Consider the following 25,954-nt stretch of genomic DNA (forward strand, 5'->3'; position numbering starts at 1 on the left):
ATCAAGAGGGAAAAACTTAGGAGGCTTAGGGCTCTAAAGACATGCATAAATATATCCTGTGCAGTTTCTAAAGAGGCAGGTTGGTATAGTGGAAAGAGCCATTGCATAGGGCACCAGAGGCCTGGTTCTGGTCTTAACTTCATCTCTCATTTCCTGTGTGACCTTGAATAAACCCCTTTAACTGGTAAGCCTTAGTTTACTTTTCTCTGAAATAAGGGCATTGGGCTAGATCAGGGGTCCCCAAACTACAGCCCGCGGGCCACATGCAGCCCCCTGAGGCCATTTATCCGGCCCCCGCCGCACTTCCGGAAGGGGCACCTCTTTCATTGGTGGTCAGTGAGAGAGCACAGGATGCATCCTGTGTGCTGTATGTGGTGGCGCCACAAAGCGCAGTGATGCGGGACGCACGCGTCAGGGCTCCGGAAGCGCGTCATATCACTTGTTATGGCTAGCATTGACAAATATGGAACCAGACACTGACCATCTCATTAGCCAAAAGCAGGCCCATAGTTCCCATTGAAATACTGATCAGTTTCTTGATTTAAATTTACCTGTCCTTTATTTTAAATATTGTATTTGTTCCTGTTTTGTTTTTTTACTTTAAAATAAGATATGTGCAGTGTGCTTAGGGATTTGTTCATAGTTTTTTTATAGTCCGGCCCTCCAACGGTCTGAGGGACAGTGAACTGGCCCCCTGTGTAAAAAGTTTGGGGGCCTCCCTGGGCTAGATTGTTTCTAGGGTCCTTTTTTGGCTCACTGACTCTGAAAAAAGACAAAGATAGAAGAGAACTGGCATGTGAGCTAGAGGAATAAGGTTAGAATTGTGGGGGAAAAACTACAGGAAGGCAAGTGTACAACTCTTAAGATAAACTTTGTCCAATTTATAGTTTTACTCAAGTTCAGCAACTAACAGTTAACACTCAGGTATTTAGTATTGGGCTTATATGAAGAGCACTAGAAATATGGCTTTCAGCTGTATGACATGATACAGTCCATGCAGACTCCTAATGATTAATAAAAGCATTGTTCTTTTATAATTGTTTGTACATTTTACAATGTTCTTTGTTTACATGCAGTGGAAAAACTATGTTAGGTTCTCTCTGAATATCATTTAAGCACGTTTAAAGGCACAATCTAACTCAACTTTCTCAGACATTGAGTTCCTTTGTAAATAATTAAGTGTACCATATGTAGTACACATTAAAAGGCTAGAGGACATATAATATCTTATCTGTAGGCCTCATTATACAGACTGGTTTCATTTTTGAAGTTTTCCCAGAAGATCTGAGCCATGTAATACTCATATTTTCTTGGGATAATTTCAGAACCTTCTGGATTTACTCCAGAGTCTCTAAATTCTGTCTGGTTCTCCTCAGATTGGATTTAAATATTGGAAATGATTTATTTTAAAAGATAAGGAAATTGAGTTTATCTGTTACATTGCTGAGTCTCTAGGAACTGCTCAGGCTAGATGTAATCTGTCTTCATAACATCGATTATGGTTAGAATCCAAAAAATTTTGGTAGAGTAGGGTATAGAAATCTGTTGGCCCTCACATACTCTTGCTACATTTTGTCTTTCTCTTGGGAAGTACGTTATGCAGATCCAGGAAACTGCTTACTGAGTTACTCATTGAATATTGTATCTAATCATTATTGATTTAGCTGAGGCAGCAGTAAACATCTTAGGGAAAAGGAAATTATATATTATATTAATTTCTAAAACTAAAAACATGCATATGGTATCATTGTCATGATAATATTCATTAATAATGAATATTAATTTATAGGAAATTATAAATTAGAAACTTTATCCAACTCTTATTTTTTCTTTTTCAAAGAATTATTTTCCTAAAAGAACCAAGAGGCTTTTAAATCTGAGGAGTCTCTTTTTTCCCCCTCTCACTATCTCTTCTTTTCTCCAAAGTCTGTTATCATACTAATTATTTTTGTTTTGTTTTCTTTCATTGTTTTTGCTCTTTCTCAATGGCTGGTAATTCTTTTTTTTTTTAAACTTTTATTTATTTATTTATTTTACAGAGAGAGGGATAGATAGGGGCAGAGAGACAGGAACGGAGAGAGATGAGAAGCATCAATCATTAGTTTTTTGTTGCAACACCTTAGTTGTTCATTGATTGCTCTCTCATATGTACCTTGACCCTGGGGTTACAGCAGACCGAGTAACCCCTTACTTGAGCCAGCGACTTGGGTCCAAGCTGGTGAGCTTTGCTCAAACCAGATGAGCCTGCACTCAAGCTAGCGACCTTGGGGTCTCGAACCTGGGTCCTCCATATCCCAGTCCGACGCTCTATCCACTGCGCCACCACCTGGTCAGGCAATTTCTGGTAATTCTTAAAGGAAGATTATATTAAGTGGTAGCTAGGTCTCTTGTGAAGCTGAATAGGTCCTTTTAGCCATAACACCTCTGCCTAGAATGATCACTGGATTTGTGGAAGTTGTGGGATCCCACACATTGGCTGGCTCCCCTTTTGAGTGAGTAAAAGGGAAAGTCAGGCTTATTCTGTAATTGCCAAAATAAGAAAGGGTGTTGTTGGGGTAGAAAGATATTAGTACCTTTGGTGCCAGGTGAAACTGTCATTCTTTTTTCACCTCTGGTCATGCTGTAGCAGTTATTAACCATCTCCACAGATCAAGTGCTCACACCCTTCATCCTTCCTTAACAGATACTCTGTTTTGTTTAGACAACAGATCCTGAGCCTGCACCTGAGGTTGTCCTCAGCCACTTGCTCTGTGCATGGTATGTGTGTGTGCATGGCAGGGTAGAGGTGGCCTGGGTTTGTTGGTATTCCAGGGATAGTTGTTGAGTAGACAGACCTCTAATTACATATCCACTGATTTGCCACATCAAGCACCGTGTACCTGCGTCATGTGCATATGGACCTGAACGTGGAGCATGGAGCAGGAGAGTTCATCAGAAGGGACCTGCTTTTGCGCACAACGTTTTCCACGAGTGCTGAGCTCAGGTCTCCAGTATTACCATGTCTGCTTTCCAGCTCTCGAAATCCATCTAATGTGTATCTCTTATGATAACTCTCTTTTTCTTTTCTTTTTTTTTTTTTTTATCATTTCCATGTATTTACTCATTTTATGTTTTTTTCCTTCACCCATTGAATCTTGAGAAGGACATGAAAGAAACATAGTACCTATTCACCATCTGATTAGAGACCTGCTCATTTTTTGATGTAGAAAAGTGACTGTTTGTTGTAGGTAAATTCACTGATATTTTTCTTAGAAATTTTATAAATTTTAAACCACATGTTGTTTTTGTTTACATCATATTTTTCTCTTTTAAGAATTATGAAATAATTTAGACATTCCTAAAAGAATAGGAAGTAATATTCCAAACATTTGTGTATCCACAAATCAACTTAATAAATAAAAATTTTTAAAATAGAGTTGAGGCCTTCTCTGTATCACTATCCAAAACATTTTTTCCCTTCTTTGCAGAGGTAACCACACTTCTGAACTTGCTGTTTATTCTGTATGTCTTTTTCCCCCATATATATATATATACAGACACACACACACATATGTGTGTGTATATGTATATATGTATCCCTAAACGATATGAAATAATTGTTTTGCATGTTATTAAATGTTCTGTAAATGGTATCATCTTACTGTACATACCTTCTGTAAGTTGCTTTTATTAATGTTATGCTTTGAGAATTATCTATGTTGATACCTGTAGCTCTGGTTCACTAATTTTCATTGTTATATAGTACTACATTATATGATTATAACTAAATATTCATTCTTCTATTTAGGGACAGTAATATGTAGTTCCGTTTTTTTTTGTTCTTAAGAGTAGCACAGATAAGTTTTTTTCCTGTCTTTTTGTCATACTGTAACAATTTTTCTAGGTTAGTGACTTTCAGACATTTTTAACCATAATGGTAATAAATAAAATTTACATTAAAACCCAATTTTTAAATTCATATTTATATGAGTACATTATCAATACTGGAAACAAGCATTTCAATGAAACTATATCTCCCCTTACTATATAATTCATTCTGGTATATCTTATTTGATTCTATTGTATCTCATTAAAAAATTTAAAAATGTTGGTCTCAAAAAAATGTTGGTTTCAACCTACTGAATTAAATTCTTGACCAATGAAAAATTGTTTGCAACCTGCATTTGAAAAACAATGCTGACTAATGGATACTTGAGAGAAGCTTGCTGGGTGCGGGATTATGCACAGTATTTCACTTTATCAGCTATCTCCAAGTTCTTCCCACAGTAATGGTACCAAATTATACTTCCATCATCATTACCTGAGAATTTCTTTAACTTCACATCTTTGCTGACACGATGTTGTAGACCTTTTTATTTTTGCCAATCTTTTAACTATGAAGTTGTATTGTTTTGAGATTTTATTTTGAATTTCCAATAAGGTCTAATGGCTTTCATCTTTTTTCTTTTTTGTTATTGATGCTCTTTTCTGGGTAGTCTTAGTGCTTGCCCAGTGTAATAACAGTTTTTTCCCATTTCTCAGTTGATAAACAAATTTGTTTCTGCTGTCTTTTGAGGAACAGAAGTAAATCATCAGTAGTTTTTTGTTTGTTTGTTTCTGCCATTTTTGTTTTTCTGTAAAACCATTCTTTTTAGGCTGTGGCCATAATTATATTTTTTACATAATCTAACCAAAGTTTTAAGGGTTTTCTTCACATGTAGATGCTTCATCAGTTTGGAATTGATTTTACTTGTAATATAAAATTGAAGTCCAATTTAATTTTTTTCTCATTTATTGAAATGCGAATTCTTTCTGTCTTTCCATCTCCTGTTGATAGTATCTTCCTCTAGCAAATTAAATATTCATATATGTGCATGGATCTGTGCCTGAACTCTCTAGCCTGTTTAAACTGCTATCTATTCATTTTTCAGTGTAGCACTCTCTTAATGATGGTGACTTTCTCTTATGTTCTAGGTCAGGAGCTAGTAGAACGAAGTTCCCAGTCTTCTTTCTTCTTCCCTCTCCTTCCTTTCCCAAGCTGTCTTGCCTTCCTTCCTTCTTTTTGAAAAATCATCTTGGTCCTTTCTTCTTCCGTATACATTTTAGAAATAGTATGTCAAGTTTCATGAATAACCCTACTACAGTAGTCTGTTTGATTGGAATACTTTTGAGTGTGAACACAATTGACTTTTTTATGATACTGAGCCTTTAATATTATAATATGACCATGTCATATATATTAATATGAATGGCATAATATTAATACAGAATATCTCTCAATTCATATATGTTTAATTTAATGATTTTATGCTTTTCTCCATGAGTAACCTAATTTTTTTTTGTTTAGATTTATTTCCAGATATCTTATACTTTTTTGTTGTTATTGTAAATTTTGTTGGGTCAGAAATATATATATTACTGTTCCTAGTATACGGAACCACAGTTGATTTAGGTTCATTTCTCTTATATCTAGCAACCTTGCTCTAACACTTAATAATTCTATTCTGTAGATTTCTTAGTTTTTTTACTAGACATTTATAGTTTCTTTTGTAAACAATGTTAGTTTTTACCTAAGCATTGTAAATTTTGTTTCTTTGTATGACTGACCCTCTGGTACAAGGTTGGATAATGAAGTAAAAGTGCTTATTTTTTATTTTAAAGGGAATGCATCACTAGCTATGTTTGCTAAATGCTCTTATCAGTCCGAAGAAATTATCCTCTGTTTTTAGTTTTCTGAGGGTTTATATTATGGCTGGTTGTTGGTTTTATTAAGTGATTTTTCTACAATTCTCAGATTGATTCTTCTTTGATATATTAAATTTACAAATTATAAAGTTTTGTAATGATGAGTCGTTCTAGCATTTTTGGTTCATTATGTATATTATAGGCTATATTTCATATACATTCCTGATTTTGTTTGCTAATATTTTATTTACAATATTTACACCTATCGTTATAAATGAAATTAGCCTGTAATTTCTTTTCTTTTTATTATTCTTTTCTGATATGAAGCTCATAGTAGCCTTGTAAAATATATTGGTGCTTCCCATTTTGACATTCTGTGGTTTCCTATTTTGGTTTCCTACTTAGTATAAATCTCAATTTATGTGAGATAAAGATGGTCTGTTCCTTGAATATTTGATAGAACTTATCTGTTAAGTAGTCTGAGTAAATTTAAACTATTGAACGTGTAATAATAGTGGGGACCAGTTTTGATATGTAATAGTTTTCTTTTATCTAAATTCAGTTCTTTATTTTTGGCTGCTCTATTTATAGTCGTGTCCCCTTGTCACTTCTAATAATACATATTTATACTCTCTATTTTTGATGACTGTTGCCCGAGGGTTGTTTATTTTATTAGTAGTTTCAAAGAACCAGCTTTGGGCTTTATTGAATCTCTCTCATAGCTTTTTTAAAAATATCACTTTGTAGATTTTTGTTATCTCTTATTTCCTCTATTTTCTTTCTAAGGTTTTGTGTTGGATATCTGATACATTAGTTTTCAGTCTACATTTATTTTCTAATATAAGCTCTTCAGGCTATAAATATTCTTCTAAAAAGCACTATAGTTACTTCTTACAAGTTTTCATATTTAGTACTTTTATTATCATTTAGTTCTAAATACTTTCCAAGTTACATTATGATTTCTTCTTTGATCTGTGGGCTATAAAGAAGTATATTTAAAATTTTTGATATGGATTTTTTCTCATTCTCTTCTAATTTATTGCATTATGGCTAGTGAATGTGGTATTTGTAATAGGTTCTTGGACTTTCATTGAGCTTTGCTTTATTGCCTTGTTAATATTTATAGTCAATACTCGCTACCAATATATTTTCCTCATGTGTGGTCAGTGTTTGAAGCTATGTTTCTAGGTGTACATAAATTTAAAATTGATGCATCTTCCTGGTAAGTTGTTCCTTTCATAATTATGTATTAGATATCTTCATTACTCTCTCCTTCATTGAGCATGTATTTTATGAGCATGGGTCAAGTGCCAGGCACTGCTCCAGCTATGTAGTGTATGTATCACGAAGCTAACAATACTTCTTGCCTTTTATTGATTTATTCAGTATAATGTTAATACCAGCTTTTTTTTGGTTATTTTTTTCTGATATATCTTTTTTATTCTTTAACCTTTTAAAAATTTAAAAATTTGACATCATTTCAGAAAATGCTCTAATAATGGTATAATACATTCTCAGTACCTGTTATTCAGATTTCCTGAATGATAACATTTTAGTACATTTGCTTTATCCACTCTCTTAATCATTCTCTCTCTCTTCCTTTCTCTTTGTATCCACCAGTCTCTCTATTTTTCTCTGAACCACTTAAAAGTAAGTTGTAGACATGAGGCCCCTTTGTGTATTTTCTAAAAACAAGGAATTTTTCTATATAACCACATTATAGTGATCAAAACCAGGAAATTAACATTGATAGTACCTATATATCTAACCTATATATCCCAGATTTTCCCAGTTGTTTCAATAGCATCTGTCCTTTATAGCAAAAGGAAATTCGTGATTGTGCCGGACATTCAGCTATACTTTCCTAGTCTTCTTCAGTCTGAATATATACCTGTGTCTTTCTTTGTATTTCATGATGTGGACATTTTTTAAAAGTATATATTTTTTTGCTTTTATTAAGTCTTTAATTTTTTTTATTTTTTGTTAAGTGAGAGGAGAGGAGGCAGAGAGACAGGCTCCCACATGCTCCACAAACAGGATCCACCCAGCAATCCCCATCTGGGGCTGATGCTCTGCCCATCTGGGGCCATGCTCACAACTGAGCTATTTTTAGTGTCTGAGGTGAAGGCTCCTCAACACCCAGGGCCAATGTGCTCAAACCATGGCTATGGGAGGGAAGGATAGAAATGGAAGAGGAAGGGTGGAGAAGCAGATGGGTGCTTCTTCTGTGTGCCTTGACCAGAAATCAAACTTGGGACATCCACACACTGGGCTGATGCTCTACCACTGAGCTAACCAGGAAGGGCCAAGTCTTTAATATTTTATTAAGTTTTATTTATTTATTTATTTTACAGAGACAGAGAGTGAGTCAGAGAGAGGGATAGACAGGGACAGACAGACAGGAACAGAGAGAGATGAGAAGCATCAATCATCAGTTTCTCGTTGCGCGTTGCGACTTCTTAGTTGGTCATTGATTGCTTTCTCACATGTGCCTTGACCATGGGCCTTCAGCAGACCGAGTAACCCCCTGCTGGGGCCAGCGACCTTGGGTCCAAGCTGGTGAACTCTTTGCTCAAGCCAGATGAGCCAGCGCTCAAGCTGGCGACCTCGGGGTCTCGAACCTGGGTCCTTCCGCATCCCAGTCCGACGCTCTATCCACTGCGCCACCACCTGGTCAGGCAGTCTTTAATATTTTAGAGAAGTTTTAGCTTCACAGCAAAATCTGGTGCAAGGCACAGAGATTTTCACAGTCTTTGAAGACTGTACTTTCTTATTTTGTAGTATGTTCCTTAACTTTGGCTTGTCTAATGATGTTTCCTCATGATGAGATTCAAGGTTTATACTTTCAGCAAGAGAATCTACAGCAGTGACGCTGACTTCTCAGTGTATGGCAGTCAGTTATTTAACTCTCAGCTTTTTTCTTATAAATAATGCACTCTTTTTTAAGGTTACATTGGTTAAAACATTATATAAATTTCTCATGTACATCATAACCTGATAACTGTGTACTCTATTGCATGGTTCCCGCCAAAAGTCTAGTTTCCATTCATCACCATATATTTGATCCCCTTTATGCATTTCTCCTCCCCACCACATCTTCCCCTATGGTAACCACCAAGTTGCTGTCTGTATCTATGAGTTTGTTTTTGTTTTGCTTTGTTTGTTCATTTGTTTCTTTTTTGTTTTCTATTCCACATTTAAGTTAAGTCATATGGTTTTTATCCTTTTTCATCTGACTTACTTTGCTTACTTAGCACAGTATCCTCAGGATCCATGTATGTTGTAGCAGATGGCAATATGTCTTGGGTTTTGGTTGTTGTGGTTGTTTTTGTGGGTGAGCAGCAATTAGCAAAAAGAAATAATAAAAGGTATTAAATTGGAAAAGCAGAATTAATACTGTCACTATTTGTAGATGACATGATTTTATAGATTAAAAACACCCCTAAAGATTCCACCAAAAAACTGCTAGAAATAATAATAGTACAGTAAAATTTCAGGATATAAAAATCAATACACAAATATCTGTTGCATTTCTATATACTAAGAACAAACTGTCAGGGAAATGAAGAAAACAGTCCTACCTACAATTGCAACAAAATCAGTAAAATACATAGGAATAAACTTAACAAAGGAGGTGAAAGACCTGTCCTCTGAAAACTACAAGACGACGTTGAAAGAAATTGAAGACATAACTCCATTTATAATTTACAGTCTGACTATCTTCTCACCAGAGATTTTACTCTATTATAGATATTAATTGTGATTATTGATATACGTAGATTTGTCACTTCAGTGTTCCTCATGCTTTCCATTTGTCCTGATTTTCCTCTGCTTTTTTTTTCTTGTGCCTTATTTCATGTTGATGGCATTTTCACTATTCTTTCTTATTTCCTTAAATAGTTACTCTTAACATTTTAGAATATACCTTTCATTTAAATTATACGTCAATATACATCCGTACCTTTTTCTCAAATAAAGACCTTAGGATTATTTAATCCAGTATCTTTATGCCGTTTTACATGTTTCTGTTACCCAGTATTTTCTTTTTATCTTTGTACTCAAAATTTAAGACACACATTTTTCTATATTTAAACAATTCTGAAATCTGGATATGTCTTACAACCTATGGCATCTTGAAATCACTATTGGATAGGCCACAACAGTTTGTTTGCCTAAATACTATATATGTGAACTTGGTTATAACTGTTTATACTATTATTATTTCAGTTGTTGGTACAACATGTTTTGAATTTAATCACTATTCAAAATGTATTTTAAAAGATTACATCATGATTTGGCATTGAAATGAAACGGTACTTTTCAAAAATGTGAAACTAGAACAGCAAAGATAGAAGTTTAATATTAGTAAACATATTTTATGGGAGGAATGACTGCAATTTCACATTTTCTTGCTAATTAGTAATCAGATAGTTTAGAAGAAAGATAATCATGTTTGGCAAGGCTGTGTTACATTCTGTTACTGAGACAGGCTCGGAGAAGTTGCTTATCACATGCCAAGCAGTGCAACTGAAGGCAGAAGAAATTGAGCAAACTCCTGGGAATAGATGAAAGAAATTATTCAGATAACAAGAGGCTATCTGAATAATTCATTGTGGTGCCTTCGCGCATTCAGGCTCCATAACAGAATACCACAGACTAGGCAGCTTATCAACAGCAGAAATTTATTTCTCCTAGTTGTAGAGTCTAGGAGGTCCGAGATCAAGGTGATAGCAAGGTTGCATTCTGGTAAGAGCCCTCCCTCTTCCTTGTCCATAGCTGGTGCCTTTTCACTGTCATCGTGTAATGGAAGAGGCCAGAGGTATCTGCAGGGTCTCTGCAGGGTCTTTTCTATAAGATACTAACCCCATTCTTGAGGTTCCACCCTCATGACTTAAGCACCTCTTGAAGTTCCCACCCTGCTAATACCATCATTTTGGGGAGTAGGATTTCAACATATGAACTTGGGGAGACAAATATTCAGCCTACAGCACTGGTGTTTTTTTTATCAATATGAAAACTTACAGACTGTGCTCTGTAGCTTGGAAAAAAATCCTGTGGACAATAATAGAGCACACTTTTAGTATAAATTGCATCACCAGTGTGTTTGATGGCAGAGAAGACAATATTGTGTGAACAGTATGGACATAGTGATTCAAAAGTTGGACTCTAAATGTGAAGACTTATTCTCCATACTTGATCAAGGAATAATTTAGATACAGTAAATAGCACAAATCATATATACAGTACTCTTTTGTGTACTAAACAGATAGTTTGATAGTCATTCATTTTGATGAGTGTATCAATAGGTTTTTTTTAATGCTGAATTGTATTTGTTGTCTAAATTTAGTACAATTTTCTTTTTCATTCTTCTGTTCACAGGCATGGTGGTTATCTCCAATTTTTACCTCTTGAAATAAAGCTGCTATGAATATTCTTGTACCTTATTTATATATTTATTTTGCTGGGCATATTCCCTCGTTTCTCTTAGATAAATACGTGGGAGCAGCATTACTGAGGCATGAGGGATAGATATCTAAATTTATTAGGAAATGCTAAACAGTTTTATGAAGTGATTACACTCTAGTACACTCCCACTAGCAATAAGTGAGAATTTTAATTGCTCCATGTCCTTGCCAATGTTTGACGTTGACAGTTTTTATAATTTTCATGATTCTATGATTCATATTGTGGTTTTAATTTGAAGTTCCTTGATGACTACTGATGTTGAGCATCTTTCAAGTAGTTGTTGGCCATTCTGGCATTCCCTTTGTGAAATAGTAGTGCGAGTCTTTTGCCCATTTAAAAAAATTGGATTATTTTTTTTTCATTGAGTTGTAGTAAATCTTTATTCTAGATTTAGGTCTTTTGTTGGATAATTGTATTGAGTGCATTTTCAGCATGGCTTGTCTTTTTGCTTTCTTATGTTTTTGATATGTCAAAAATTAAATTTTCATAAAGTATAGTTTATCTGGTTTTTTTTTAAACATTAGTGCCTTTTTGTCTTATACAAAAAGTCTTTGCCTATCCCAATACGCAATATGTTCTCCTCTGCTGTCTTACGAATGTTTTATAGCAGGGGTCGGGAACCTTTTTGGCTGAGAGAGCCATGAACGCCACATATTTTAAAATGTAATTCCATGAGAGCCATACAACGACCCATGTACGTTACGCATTATCCAATAAAAATTTGGTGTTGTCCCGGAGGACAGCTGTGATTGGCTCCAGCCACCCGCAGCCATGAACATAAGCAGTAGGAAATGCATGGAATGTAATACATGCAAATGTTTTATATTTTTAACGTTATTATTTTTTTATTAAAGATTTGTCTGCGAGCCAGATGCAGCCATCAAAAGAGCCACATCTGGCTCGTGAGCCATAAGTTCCTGACCCCTGTTTTATAGTTTTACCTTTCACTTTGGATCTGTGATCCATCTTTAATTAAATTTTATGTATGGTGTGAGGTAGAGGTCATGGTTCATTTTTCACACATAGCGAAATCAATTTGCTCCATTAACTTTTATTAAAAAGATCTTGCTTTCCCCATTGAATTGGATTGATGTCTGTTTAAATTAAGTGATAATCAAAAATGAGTCTTTTTCTAGGCCTTCTGTTCTGATCCATCTACATGGCCATTTATTTAATGGATTTATCTTGCTTAATTTTTATGTATGCATAAGAGTAATAATTGATTAAACATTTATGGTTAAGTAAATTTATAAAAACAATGATGAAATAAAAATTCTAAGTGATAGATTATTTTATTGATTAATCATGTTTGTTTTCACCAAGTGTTTATCAAATAATTGTCAAATGGTATCTTAGATTTGATTAAATATGGTAATTTTATTAGCATACCTAATATCTGTGTTTTCCAAATATGCATATTCATTTTTTTATTAATTATGGGAATATCCTGAGTCTTTTATGTTTTCAAATATTGCTTCCTCCTATTTCCTCTATTTTTTAAACACCTGTGACATAGTGTGGGTCTTCTTGTTCTAGTCTTTATTTTTTTAAATTTTCATCATTCTGCATTTTTTTACTTCTGTAGTGCTATTTTCCAATTCACTAACTCCCTCAGTTTTGCCTAATCTGATTTTCAGTTCATATAGACACCCAATTTATAGTATCCTGTTTTTCATGTTTTGATTTATTTTATTTCTATAATAATTTTAAACAAAAATATTCCATAGTATTTATCAAGTGCTTGTATGCCTTAATTTTTTGGCAGTTTTTGCTTCCTGAAATTTCTGCTGACTCCTGCTCATGCTAAATTTTCTTTTCATAGGTTAGGAGTTTAAGAGAGTCAGAATGCTCTAGAGCCTGAGTTGAGTTTGTGTTCTTTTTTAGTGGGTTTCACCAGGAGTGATAGGGGCATGAAAGCTAGGGACCATTTTTTATGAGGAGTCTTGTTAGGAGACATGTGATATAAATTTGAACTTCAAATTCAAGTGAGGAAAGGCCTGTGAAGTTGAGGTTTTTCCTCATGGCTGTTCAATTTAGCTCTCCTACATTATAAAGACTAGAAATCTCTGCAGTCACAGAGTCAGTGCCTGTTACTAGTCTCATTTTCAGTGCCCTTGTATTCTATTCTTTGCTTGGGGAATTACAACAGTGCATAGAATTATACCACACTGGAAGGTAACTGGGCAGCTAGATTGACTAATATTTACTGCCATGTAGTGCTTGCTTTGGCACCACATATACTAAAAAAATATTGCCATGTAATGGGTAGTAAATGGAAATAAAAAGCAGATATACATATTAATGCCTTTGGGTATCAGATCAAAATTATGAGCTTTTTTTTATTGTCATTTAAATATATCATTAGAGTCATTGATATGATGGCTTACACATATTATTCCTCAGATATTTGTCTGTGTCACAGTGACAGCCGTAGGAAGTACTTATTTTGAAATTAATTTAATAAAACTTTTTATAAAAAATATTACTTTTCTATTTGTTTTTCAAACTTAATCATCCAGTTCACAAAGTTAAAATAATTACCCTTTATATAGTTTTACTCTGACTTTTTTTTGTGAGACAGAATAAGTGACAAGATGAGACTAACTATGATTTTATTATAGTCATCTTTGCCCTACCCAATGCGTGCCAGAGCCTCTGTCTCTCTGCCTTCTTCCTTATTCCTCTGCAGGAGACTGCTCTAAAAATAACTACGATGATGGATGTCACATGGTCAGATTGCTGAATCATGTAGTTCTTTTGTGAACTTAGGGGTGTGGAGAACAGTGAGCAGAGTGGGACAAGCATATTGACCAAATGGCAATTTAATACTCTCAATATGTTGTAGTATTTTATTTCAATCTATTTTAAAAGAATTATATTTTAAAAATATATATAAAATGGTTTTGAATCTTCATAAGGTTTTGAATGTGATTCTCAGAATTGCGTTTTATTACATATAATACATTTAAAATAATATAAATAAAATATAATAAATTTAAAAAAAACATGAATATGAGCAGATTAATAACTGATGAGCTATAAATATTCTATATGTAAACATTCTATTTCATTATCTTCTCATCTTAGGTATGGTAATATTTTTGCCTCCCTGTGAGAGTTTTTCTGCCTCTCGTGGGGTTATCTCCAGAAAAGGGCTGTCGGTAGGTTCAGTGCTTGACCAAGAAAGCAATATGCTGACTTTCTCAAAAGGATGAGAATTTAGCTTCCTTATATTATCCTTACCCACCATTTCTCCATTCCCCTTCACTCCAAAATAATTATACTTTTTGGATAAGCAGATTGTTGAATGCCAGTTTCCCCCAAATACCATCAGGATGACCTGTCTGTTTTACTGCTAGGAATTCATTACAAGGTATATCTCAGAATTGCTAGAGAAATCAAACTAAAGTTATTACTTTCTTTAAAAATTGAAATTTGGAACAAAATTGGTTGTGTAATTATTTTGCATTTTGAATTTATGGAGAGACTGTCTATTAATGTGGTTATAAAGATATATGAGCTGAAGTCTGATTTTTAGTTTTTCAATTTGTTATGAATATTTTTCATAGCCCTATCAGGTCATGACAGTTATTGATTTTGAAAATTTGATAAAGACATCTAGTGAAATTCTGTTTTATAAATGAAGATAAATACAAAACATTATAATTTAAATAAAAATTTTAGAAACCTTTCTCACAAATTATCACCTGATGTAATTTGATCATATATTTTAATAGCAAAAAAATACAGACACCTTTCAAAGTGTCTGTAGTCTCTGATGGTGGCAGGCTGGAGCTCAAAGAGTCAAATGTAGTTGTTTGAGATTCCTTGAGTCAGAGGAGACCCAGGTACCGCTCCTCAGTGCTCACCAGGTTGATGTCAGCAAACTGCTGCACCCAGAAGTAGCTCAGGTCGACTGTTGGAGGAATTTGGGAGGAGATTCCCCAAGAGCACAGAGAGTGTGTTCACTTAGGTTGTGACTCCATACTTTGGAGAGCAGACAATAAGCAAGCTGCCATTTCCTCTGGAAAACAGGGCTCTGGACTAAAACGAGCCCCACCACTAGTCCAGCGCTCCTCCACCACCCCAACTCCCCATTTCTGGGAATAGCAGAGAGAGGGAGCTGGTTCAAGAAGTTTGCCAACATGTAGAGCCATCCCCCACTGAGGGGACTCTGGCTGTCTTTCTATTTTGTGTAGACCTATTCCTTGAGCATGGTTCATAAACTCTCAAAATCTCTAACTCACAGCTATAGAACAGGCTTTTCAGGGGTGGGCCTGAGAATGGCAATGCCAAAGGGATGGAATGCACAGCCAGTGATTTGGTCACTGCAGTTATATTTATTTTACACTGTTCAGGGCCTCGGGTTTGAGAAAAGATGGCGAATGGTACACAGGAAAGCTTCATGGGAAAATGTCTTAAGCCAGATTCACTTTTCCTGTACTCTCTCAAAAATCAGTGAGATGTGACTCTACAACAATTCTATCTCACAGACACATGTACACATTTGTACAACAAACTTTTAAAAATAAAAAGTTGAAGCATTTTCTGGAAAAGCTGGGTTTGCCTGTAATTTTAATGCACTTGCCTAAATCCATACTGGGGTCTTGGAAATGGTGGTTTTAAAAGAGAGGAAGAACAGGAGGGAGGAGGAAGATGACTTAATGGAAACAGTAAAACAGGTTTTGATTAGGGTTTAAATATTGGTCACAAAAACATGTAAAATGTATATATTTATATTAGCATTAATCAAAATCATATAAGAGGAATTATTGTAATGATATTGCCCTTAAAATAATAAATATTTTAAGTGAGAAATGCCAGTGTGTTGTGTTTTAAGGAGCAGCATATGGGAAGCTGTGATAAATGTGATCCTGTCCTGTCTCAGCCTCTAGGACAGTATGTAACCCCAGGTCCCCACCCACCACACTTTGGCCCTGCCCAGCAACAGCCTCGGCTGTTTACTGTTTTGTGTGTGAATAATGAGCTTGTAGACTAGGTGATTACTAAACTTCCTCGTAAAATTCTGTTACTCCAGTATGTCATACTTTTCAGAAGGTTTGTATCTTTTCACTTAATGAAGTTAGGTAGCTTTGCATTAATTTTGTGATTTTAAAAAATCATTTGGGCCAAAGTTCTCAATATTTGCTGAGTGTAAGCAGTTTGAACAGCTGAGGTTGGCTTTGGGGTGCTTATACTTGAGCAGGGTCGACTTCCAATTGCAGGAACCTCCAATTCCTCTCGGATTGGAAATTGCCCTCTGGTGCCCTTCAGTAACACTCACTGTGACCTGCTTTTAGTTTGATGGGGGAATTGTCTGTGTTTTGGTTCATTAATAACTGAGTGGTCTATTTCCAAGGGTTTGAGTGAAGTAAATAGCTTTGAAATTCTCAGTACTGTTTGGAAAGCTAATTACATAAATCCAAATTTTCAAGCTTTTGAGCGTCTCCCTTAACAAATGTTTGATCATACCACATTTGTGCTACAGTTCAAATGCTGAAGAAGCATTTTGGCTTCTTTCCCAAAAGCATGCTTAAAGAGGCTGGCAACCTCCTCGGTACCTTTTACTTTGAGTGGTGCAGCTTGCTCTGCGGATGCACTGGAACCCTCCCATTTCATCCGCAGTGGAGGAGAATGGAACTCAATGTCCAGTAGAAATCAATGGTCTAGCAAGGTCGCAGCAAACAGAAATGACTAGCTATTTCAACAGCTGAGCAAGAAGATGTTTGTATTATTTCTTCTACTTTCCAGCTGATAAATTTTTGCTTTCTGTTTCCTTCTAGAGAGATGTGAATAATTTGCCCTGCCTCCAACGTCTGTTTCTCAGCTACAACAATATATCTAAGTAAGTGGAAATACCCAACTTGTCATCTATTAATAACTTGATCATGTGGGTTCTAGTGCTTTAAACTAAGATTGTAAGAACCTTGGAGAATTTCTTGACATGTGAGATTTTAAATTGGAAAATGACAGGCTGGTCTGTGACCAAGTTTTTTTGTGGAAAAACAAAGCTCTGCTGTGGATTAATGCCTCTGATACCGAAATGATGAAATTAGTACAACATGCGCTTTTTATTTAATTATACTTTAGAGTTGCTGTCTTGTAAAACATGGAAATTTCAACATACAGTTTGTTTTCCTTTGTTTGACAGTTACTGTACTAGTCAGGTGAATTAGAATTTCTTTCATGCATTATCTATTATATGTATAGCTACTAAACAGTTTTGGTATAGCAGGTTATATTTGCTAGAGACACTTGCTAATCAGGCCATAACTTCTAACTTGGTATTTCTACTTAGAACTGAGGCTAAGAGACTGCATATTAAACTACATAAATGTATAAATTTTGCTTTCTAAAGATTTGAAGCCTGTCATCCTTTACATTGTGATAAGGCCTCATTCAGTGTCAGAGTGGGAGAGTTCCGACCTGACCTGAGACAAGCAGTCCAACTTTTCAATGCAGAAGGGCCAGTGTCCCTCCCCCAATTCTTTCCTTTTCCTCCCCCCAGCCACTTAGTCTGAACTAGGCTTTATAACTGACTACCCCTAAGTGCTTTGGTTTTTCACTGCAAGGCTGTTCTTTGAACCTGCTTTTATAATACCGTAAGAATGAAATATAAAGGAGTTTAGGACACACCTCTTCCTGGCCTCCAGATCTGTGCTGCTGATTATTGAAAACTAGTTGAGGTTTTGTGCATTTTCTGTTTGCATCTTTTCCTCCTCCTTCAGACTTGTATTACCCCATATCCTGTACTCTATCTCTAAAATTAGAGATTAAATCCAGATGGTGAACTTTGCAAATAGGCATTATTTCAAAGAAAATACCCTGAATCTCTGTTTTTTCTCTTCTGTGGAAAAAAGTTTTCTGGAAGACTTTTTTTCAGTGTATGTTGACTGCTCTTGCAGCTGCCTTTCTATCTTGTAGGAGAGTAGGATTTATTTTGCAATAGCAGAGTAAGGGACATTCGGTTTTCTTAAAGGAGTTCTTACCTGAAGACCATTAACAACTGTTTTGAGGGACTAGTTACTCATTATCTCAGTTGTTTCTCATGTCTCACAATATTAACTGCTTATAGTGCTGCAGACCCTTAGATTCCCCCAACTTGTGGTGGAACTCATTACTATGCTTCTTGTCTTGTGTATGGGGAGTGATTTAAAGAGAGATATAAATTTGGGTATAGGGGTTACAATGTTCCCTGTTCCCCAGGATACCTCTGAACTCCTAGTGTGATTGCAGAGCTAGCTCAGACTGGTCCTATCCTGTTTCTAGCAAGACCCGGAACCAAAGTTTATGAGTAACACTTGTCCATCCTTAACTGCTTCCCCCATGGGATGAAAGGACAGAACATAACAAGAGCCTGAACACAGAACTCTTTCAGAAGCAAAGGGGGTCCTTTGTCCATGAAGATCCAGTGCTGAAACCCCTTAATCCTGCCCCAAACCCTGGATTAGGGAGACAGATTTGAGCCTTGCCTCCTGTCTCATTATCAGTCAACTTGCAAATAAAAGACTTTTCTTTTCTCAAAAGCTGTTGCCATAATATTGGCTTCTCTGTGCAGTGGGTAATAGCCCTTGCTCAGTAACACTGGGTGTGTTGGGGATTATTATTATTTTTGGTTTGTTTGTATTTATTGATTTTAGAGAGAGTGAGAAGGGATGGAGTGGAGAGATCAGCTTGTATGTAGTAGTTGCTTCTCACATATGCCTTACCTGGGCCAGCCTGGGCTTTGAACTGGTGACCTCAGCATTCCAGGACCACGCTTTATCCGCTGTGCCACCACAGGCCAGGCAGGAGTTGGTTTTAATTGCTTGTATTTAGAGAATTTTCTTCCTACCCTATAAAGGAGTTTCACTCACTCAGCAAAATAAAGATATACTTAATGGGGCAAATATTTATACCTTTCCTTAGAAAGCATGATTTTGCAAGAAATTGCAATAGAAGTGAGTCAACAGTTTCAGGGCTTTCATTTTCTCCCTAATGGCTTTCTCTGCATTTCTACATGGGCTTAGCTCTCTACCTTTCTCTGCGGCTTCCAGCTGATCCACTTTTGATGCTAAGCACAATTTCTGCTAGTTCCTGTTGGTGCACATGGTCCAGGAGATGTGGTGTAGAGAATATATTGGGTCTAGGGGGAAGATCAGAGAGTTCAAGCCTTGAAACTCAGGGCACAAATATCTCATATAGGCAGGCCATCAGGTTATTGGCAGTGATACCTATAGTACCTTTTCGGGTCTATGTGCCCTGCTGTAGTCCTAGCACAACAGATTTGCCCTGATGTAACAGGGGCCAAGAAGAGCCATCTAAGGCTGCAAGTCTGTACCTTTCAAGACTCCTGTATAACTCTCAGATGGTATTTCACAAATGAAAATATACAACCATACATCCATTTTGGGGAGACACACACACACACATATATATGTATGTATAAAACATATTTTTATTTAATTATATAATTTTATAATATAATTATATATTTTAAAATTATATGTATATATGTATACACATTTGCGACAGAGAGGGAAAGACAGGGCCAGACAGGGAGAGAGATGAGAAGCATCAATTCTTTGTTGAGACAGCTTTGTTGTTCATTGACTGCTTTCTTTTTTCTTTTTTTATGATTTTATTCAGTTTTTCAGAGAGGAGAGAGAGAGAGAGAAAGGGTAAGAGGGAGGGAGAGAGAAAGAGGGAAGGAGGGAGGAGCAGGAAGCATCAACTCCCATATGTGCCTTGACCAGGCAAGCCAGGGTTTCGAACTGGCGACCTCAGTGTTCCAAGTCAACGCTTTATCCACTGCTGACTGCTTTCTTATATGTGCCTTGACCAGGGAACTACAGCAGAATGAGTGACCCCTTGCTCAAGCCAGCAACCTTGGGCTTCAAGCCAGCGACCATGGGGTCATGTCTATGATCCCATGCTCAAGCCAGTGACCCTACACTCAAGCTGGATGAGCTCGTGCTCAGGCCAGCAACATCAGGGTTTTGAACCTGGGTCCTCTGCATCCCAGATAGACATTCTATTCACTGTGCCACCACCTGGTCAGGCAACAAAAATATATTGACTGTTAATGTAGTAGGGCTCCTAGGTTTTAACCAAGTTATTGGACTCTTAAAGGTCCATTTGCATAAATTATCAGGTAATAATAAAAACACCAAAAAACAGAAGAAACCAAAAAAATAAAAAACAAAACACCTGCAAAAAATTAAAATAAATAATATAAAAAATTAAAGGAAATAAAGTTCAAAAGGAAAAGAAGAAATTTCAGTTTGAGAAGTTTTTCAGTTTTCTTCTAGTAGGTGTTGCAGTATTACAAGGTTAGCTCTGAAATTTTGGGGCTCACCTCTGCTGAGGTGTTGCTTGCACAATGAAGGCTGGCTGCAGTCCTGATGGTCAGTGGGGTGTGTTGTGAGGACTTTACAGCTTTAGTAATGGTGATCTCAAGCCTCCGGATGCTCCTTCCCACGTGTCAATAGATGTGGACCAGACATGGGGAACCAGATATGGAGCACCTCTCTTCTTCAGGGGAGAGAGTGGCTCTGGAAAGTTAGCTGTGGGATCTGTCTCTGCCACTCTTCATACCTTGTGAGGTGAGGGAGGCAAGATATGGGGAGTTGGGAAGCCACACTTTTGCTTTCTGTGTCTCTGTACTGAGTGTGGGCTGCTGGCAGACCAGAGAATTTAATGGCAGGTGCACCGGGCGTGCACCCTGGGCCCCGACTTCTGAAGGGCCCCACAAAACTCCAACTTTACACTTTCTCTAATGACAAGGGGCCCAATATTTTCTTTTGCACCCGGGGCCTCAACCAACTTTAATCTGCCTCTGTGGCTGTGACTCCTTGTTATGTCACCACTTTGTTTTAGTATCTGCCCTCAATCCTACTGCTTCTCCCGGCAGAGAAAGACCAGTCACTGTGGCTTCCCTCCTTCAGGAGCCTCTGCAGACGAAAACCTGCACAGTCCGGGCCTCTCTCCTCTCTGTAGCTGACTGCAAGTACATCTTATCTTCTACCCCCTTCTCAACTATTCCCACATCCATTTGGTGCGTGGATCTTCCAGGCAAGCCTGCAAGCCCAGCTGGGGTTCTTTGGCTGTATTATAGCTCTTTAGTTTGTAGAAATTTCAAGGGGAGAGGTAAGGGGTATCTCTCTCATCACCATTACTCTGATGTCATTATCCATAATTTGTGGCATTCTGAGATAAAAGCTGTTTGAATTTTTCTACAATAAGCTAAGGATCATACAATTTAGTTAATTTTCTTTGACTTTTATTTTTGTGTTGTAGTCAAAATGATTTTTGTTTTGGTCAGTCTTAAGTACTTGTTGATCTCATGCTAGACAGATTATTGACTGCAGGGATGGACTGTGACCACCACAGTCCCATGCACTCCTGTCAAGTGGGGGTATTATTGAAAACACCAGACATTTTCTTCTGATTTAAGGGACTAGCACCACTGTCGTTCACACAGAACTTGGAAAGTATAACTTTGTCCTATTAATGTTATGTAGCTAAATGAGCATTAGAAATAATCTTTATGCACTATGGGCAAAAGTAGATTTGCAGTAATGAGTATGTGAACCACAGAGTTTATTCTTGTAGAATTATTTATTATTTTATTACTTATTTGTATTATTTGTCTTTACTGTTTTTCTTATTTCATATCCTTACTTACAATTTATCTTTTAGGTAATGATGGCTGGTGATACAACCTTTTGCCGAGCCTATATACCTTACATGTCTTTATAACATTTTGTGGTTATAAATTCTATAAAATTTTTGCTTTAAGCTAGCATTTTAAAGTGAACAGAGTACATTTGCTTTATATCTTCTAATTTACTAAGCTGTGTATAGAGTTAATTGCCAACAATTAGTTCAGTGGCATGACTAGAAGTTAAAAGCTTCACTCAGATGTGTTGTCAGGGAGCACCTGAAAACCAGGTGGCGACTTTCCTGCTAAAGCAGGGCCAGAGCTCCTATAGGACATCGGAGCATGCAACTCGCGGTTTTATGGTTTTACCATAGGTAGTTTTCAGCTTTAACCTTCAGCAGCAATGGGGATTGTTCCTTTTTCATCCCTCTTTCTTGAGGACTCAGTGACTCAGAATGGTATCTACTGAAGCCTGTTTGTGCAAGCCTTGTGGTTTATTGAAGAGTCACAGTGGGAATATGTCCGGTGACGTCACGGAAATGGTGCCGTGAGCAGCGCGTCCGACAGCTCTCCCCTAAATCACAACAAATTTATCAACTAGAAACAGAAAAATTTATCCTCGGAGCATTCCGGAGTTCCACACAAACTGATAGCGAAAGGACTGTTATCACTTGAATCTGAGAGACGAGGGTGTGGAGGAATCGACCACAGGGACGTTCTTTCAAACCGCAAGGAAGTGCGCCTGTGGTGAGTCAGCCCATATACTTGGGAACCGCGAGCCGCCGCGAGCAGCCGCCGTGAGCCCCCGCGAGCAGCCGCGCGCGCCCGGTCCGGTTGAGCACCGCTGACGTTCCCAGCGGCCCGCACACTGCGAGTGGGGGTCGCCGACCACCGGTGCCCGGAGCGCCCCATTCGCGCGCGTGCCTTGGGCATTCCACGCGCCCAGGGCGCCCTGCTGGCCCGCACACCCAGGGGGCTCCATTATCCTACGCCTGGTGCGGTCCAGCCGCCAGCGGCGGGGCGAGCGGGAGAGGCTTGGGAGATTCTCTCCATGGGCGGGGCACCTCACCCAGCCATTCAAGCTAACAATCAAGCGTTGGGGGAGGGGCGCGTGCAGGCAGCCTAAAATACCTTCGGAAGCACAGCTGCGACCCAATCACTGAAATTAGCTTAACCCATGAAATCTGCGCACCCTCGGTTCTAATTGATAAGATCTCTCTCAGTTCAGCGATCCAAGACAAGAGGCGTGATATTTTTTAGTGCCTCTCGCTAAAGGGGCGGGGGCAACTTCTGATTGATAGAGCCTCCATATTCAGGGATAAACGCTAACAAGAAGGACTTGGCAGATAATAAGGTCTATACTACACTAGTCGTAAGCAGAGACTAGTGCCTCTTCTTCCCTGCAAAAACAGGCTACAAAGTGTGGAAAGCCTGGGTTGAGAGGTCCAACTAAATGATAGGCGCTGAACAGTCACCTTGACAACAATTGACTCCCACCCCCGCCTGATTACACTGGAGGTCCTGACTGTCAGAGCCTTTCCCAAAGCCTTGCACTGAGTGGGGATAGAGTGGGGATTTCCCAGCTCTTTGAGCCTCTTACTCCCCAGGCAGAAGCAGTTACAGCCTTATAGCTGGATCACCAGGCTGCTAATTCAGAAAGGGGGGACTAGGAGAGAGAATCCAGGAAAGCAAACTCTCTCATCGTTGGACCCTGCAAACGCCAACAAGCCTTTACTTCCAGCAAGACTAAAGCCAATTATATGACATTGCCATAGAATCCCATCAACTGCGAATCCCTAACTAAGAGTGACACAGGGGCAGAGCCTGGGGTACAGAGTCACCGACCAGGAAGAGGGAGAGAAAAGAAAAAGGAAGAAGTTAACCTCTCAAAATCAAGAAAAACCCACAGACTTTACAACTTGATCCACTAATTTTTGTTGTTGTTGTTGTTGTTGTTTGTTTCTTCTATCTTTTTGCCTTTATTTCCTCCACCTCGGTCCTTCTATTCTCTGCCCATCTTATGCTTCCCCTTTCTTGAACTACACTACCCATGAGTGTTGCATTTTATTTTTCCTCTTCATCCTCACCCTCCTTTAAGGTTATACTCCAAAACACTGAACTCTCACTCTCTCCTCTTTTGTCTTTTTTTTGTTTTTTTTTTTTTTTGTCTTGCTTTATTTTGTTTTTTTCTCCTCCTATTTTATTTCTTCCTTCGTTTTTCTCTTTTTCTTATTTTTTCCTTTCTATTCGTTTTTTCTTTTCTCATTGTACTTTCCTCCCATATAATCCTCAATCACGAACAAATTAGTTAATTTGGGACTCAAGGCTTTTTTTTGGCTTTATTTCTCTTTTTTGCTTTTGTTTTTATTTATTTTTTCTCTTGTTTGTTTATTTTTGTGGCATTTTGGGTCCTCCCAACCCAAGGTCTCCATTGTATTTAGTCTTCGCTCCACTTAATACAACAGATTTTTACTTATTATTTTTATTTTTTCTTCTTTATTATTCTTTTTTGGTCCTTTTTTCTGGTTCCCTCTTATCCCTCTCATTATATCTCTTAGTTGACCATCACTTACAAGCAAATCATCTTATGCTTGTCTAAGATTTTCTTCCTTTTTTTTTTTTTTTTTTGCATTTAGTAGGTCCCTACTCCCTTTTTTTTTGCCCCTTGAACTCTTCATCCCAAATCAGGCCCTCCATTATAGGCACGATATTTCCCTGAGGAGGGGAGAGGAGGGAAAGAGAAGAGAGAAAAAAAAGGGGGAAATAATAAATTATTACTGTTTTTTTTTGTGGGGTGTTTTACCTTTTTTATTTTTTATTTTTTTTACTTTTTACTCTTTATTAATTCTAATTAGTGCTATCAATAAGACCACCCTCAGATGCCGATAAGAAAGAGGAAATCGAATATTATGGATACAAAAGAAAGAGAGGTAACACAAATAGATGTGGAAAAATCTATGGAGAAAAGACTTAACATATTGGAAGCCTTGGAGCTAAATGACAGAGAATTTAAAATAGAAATCTTAAAAATACTCAGAGATATACAAGAAAACACAGAAAGGCAATATAGGGAGATCAGAAAACAACTCAATGAACACAAAGAATATATTACCAAGGAAATTGAAACTATAAAAACAAATCAAACAGAAATGAAAAACTCAATTCACGAGCTGAAAAACGAGGTAACAAGCTTAGCTAACAGAACAGCCCAGATTGAAGATAGGATTAGTGAAACAGAAGACAAACAACTTGAGGCACAACAGAGAGAAGAAGAAAGAGACTCAAAAATAATAAAAAACGAGAAAGCCCTACAGGAATTGTCTGACTCCATCAGAAAGAATAACATAAGAATAATAGGTATATCAGAGGGAGAAGAGAAAGAAAATGGAATGGAGAATATACTCAAACAAATAATAGACGAGAACTTCCCAAGCCTGTGGAAGGAACTAAAGCCTCAAATTCAAGAAGCAAACAGAACACCGAGTTTTCTTAACCCCAACAAACCCACTCCAAGGCACATCATAATAAAGATGACACAAACCAATGACAAAGAAAAAATTCTCAAGGCAGCCAGGGAAAAGAAGAGTACAACATATAAAGGAAGGCCTATTAGATTATCATCAGATTTCTCAGCAGAAACTCTACAAGCTAGAAGAGAGTGGACCCCAATATTTAAAGCCCTGAAAGAGAGGAACTTTCAGCCAAGAATACTATACCCATCAAAGCTATCCTTCAAGTATGAAGGAGATATAAAAACATTCACAAATACAGAAAAGATGAGAGAATTTATCAACAGAAAGCCCCCACTCCAGGAAATACTAAAGGGGGTTTTCCAACCAGATTCAAAGAACAAAAGAAAACAACACCACAAGTAACAGCTCCACCAAGAACACAATAAAACCAAACTTAAACTGTGACAACAAAGGAAAAAAAGGGGGGAGAGGATGGAGATTAACAGTAGCAAAGGATGATGAAGTGCAGAAATACTTATAAGATAGGGTACTACAATGAATATGGTAGGTACCCTTTTCATTACCTAATGGTAACCACCCTTAAAAAAACCACCACAAAAACACTTGACTTAAAAAAGGTAGCAACAGAGGAAAGAAGTATGGAACACAAACAAACAAAAACAAATGATAGAAAAACAAAAGAGAAGAATCAAACTAGATACAAAACTAA

At 37.2% G+C, this 25,954-nt stretch overlaps 1 protein-coding gene across 9 annotated transcripts in view; it reads left to right on the plus strand.

Annotated features, from left to right (window-relative positions):
• The window catches only part of LRRC49 (leucine rich repeat containing 49), a 196,527-nt gene that overhangs the window by 45,434 nt on the left and 125,139 nt on the right, over positions 1 to 25,954 (plus strand). For 7 of the 9 annotated variants that reach the window (XM_066277953.1, XM_066277955.1, XM_066277954.1 and 4 more), the window contains one exon: positions 16,914 to 16,975. In XM_066277953.1, coding sequence (XP_066134050.1) covers positions 16,914 to 16,975 — 62 coding nt within the window. Of the gene's footprint in view, positions 1 to 2,965; positions 2,984 to 16,717; positions 16,805 to 16,913; positions 16,976 to 25,954 lie in introns of those variants that run through there. The other 2 variants (XM_066277961.1, XM_066277960.1) reach the window with 2 other exon arrangements.

The sequence above is a fragment of the Saccopteryx bilineata genome, chromosome 4 (assembly GCF_036850765.1).
Source record: "Saccopteryx bilineata isolate mSacBil1 chromosome 4, mSacBil1_pri_phased_curated, whole genome shotgun sequence".
NCBI classification, from domain to species: Eukaryota; Metazoa; Chordata; class Mammalia; order Chiroptera; family Emballonuridae; genus Saccopteryx; species Saccopteryx bilineata.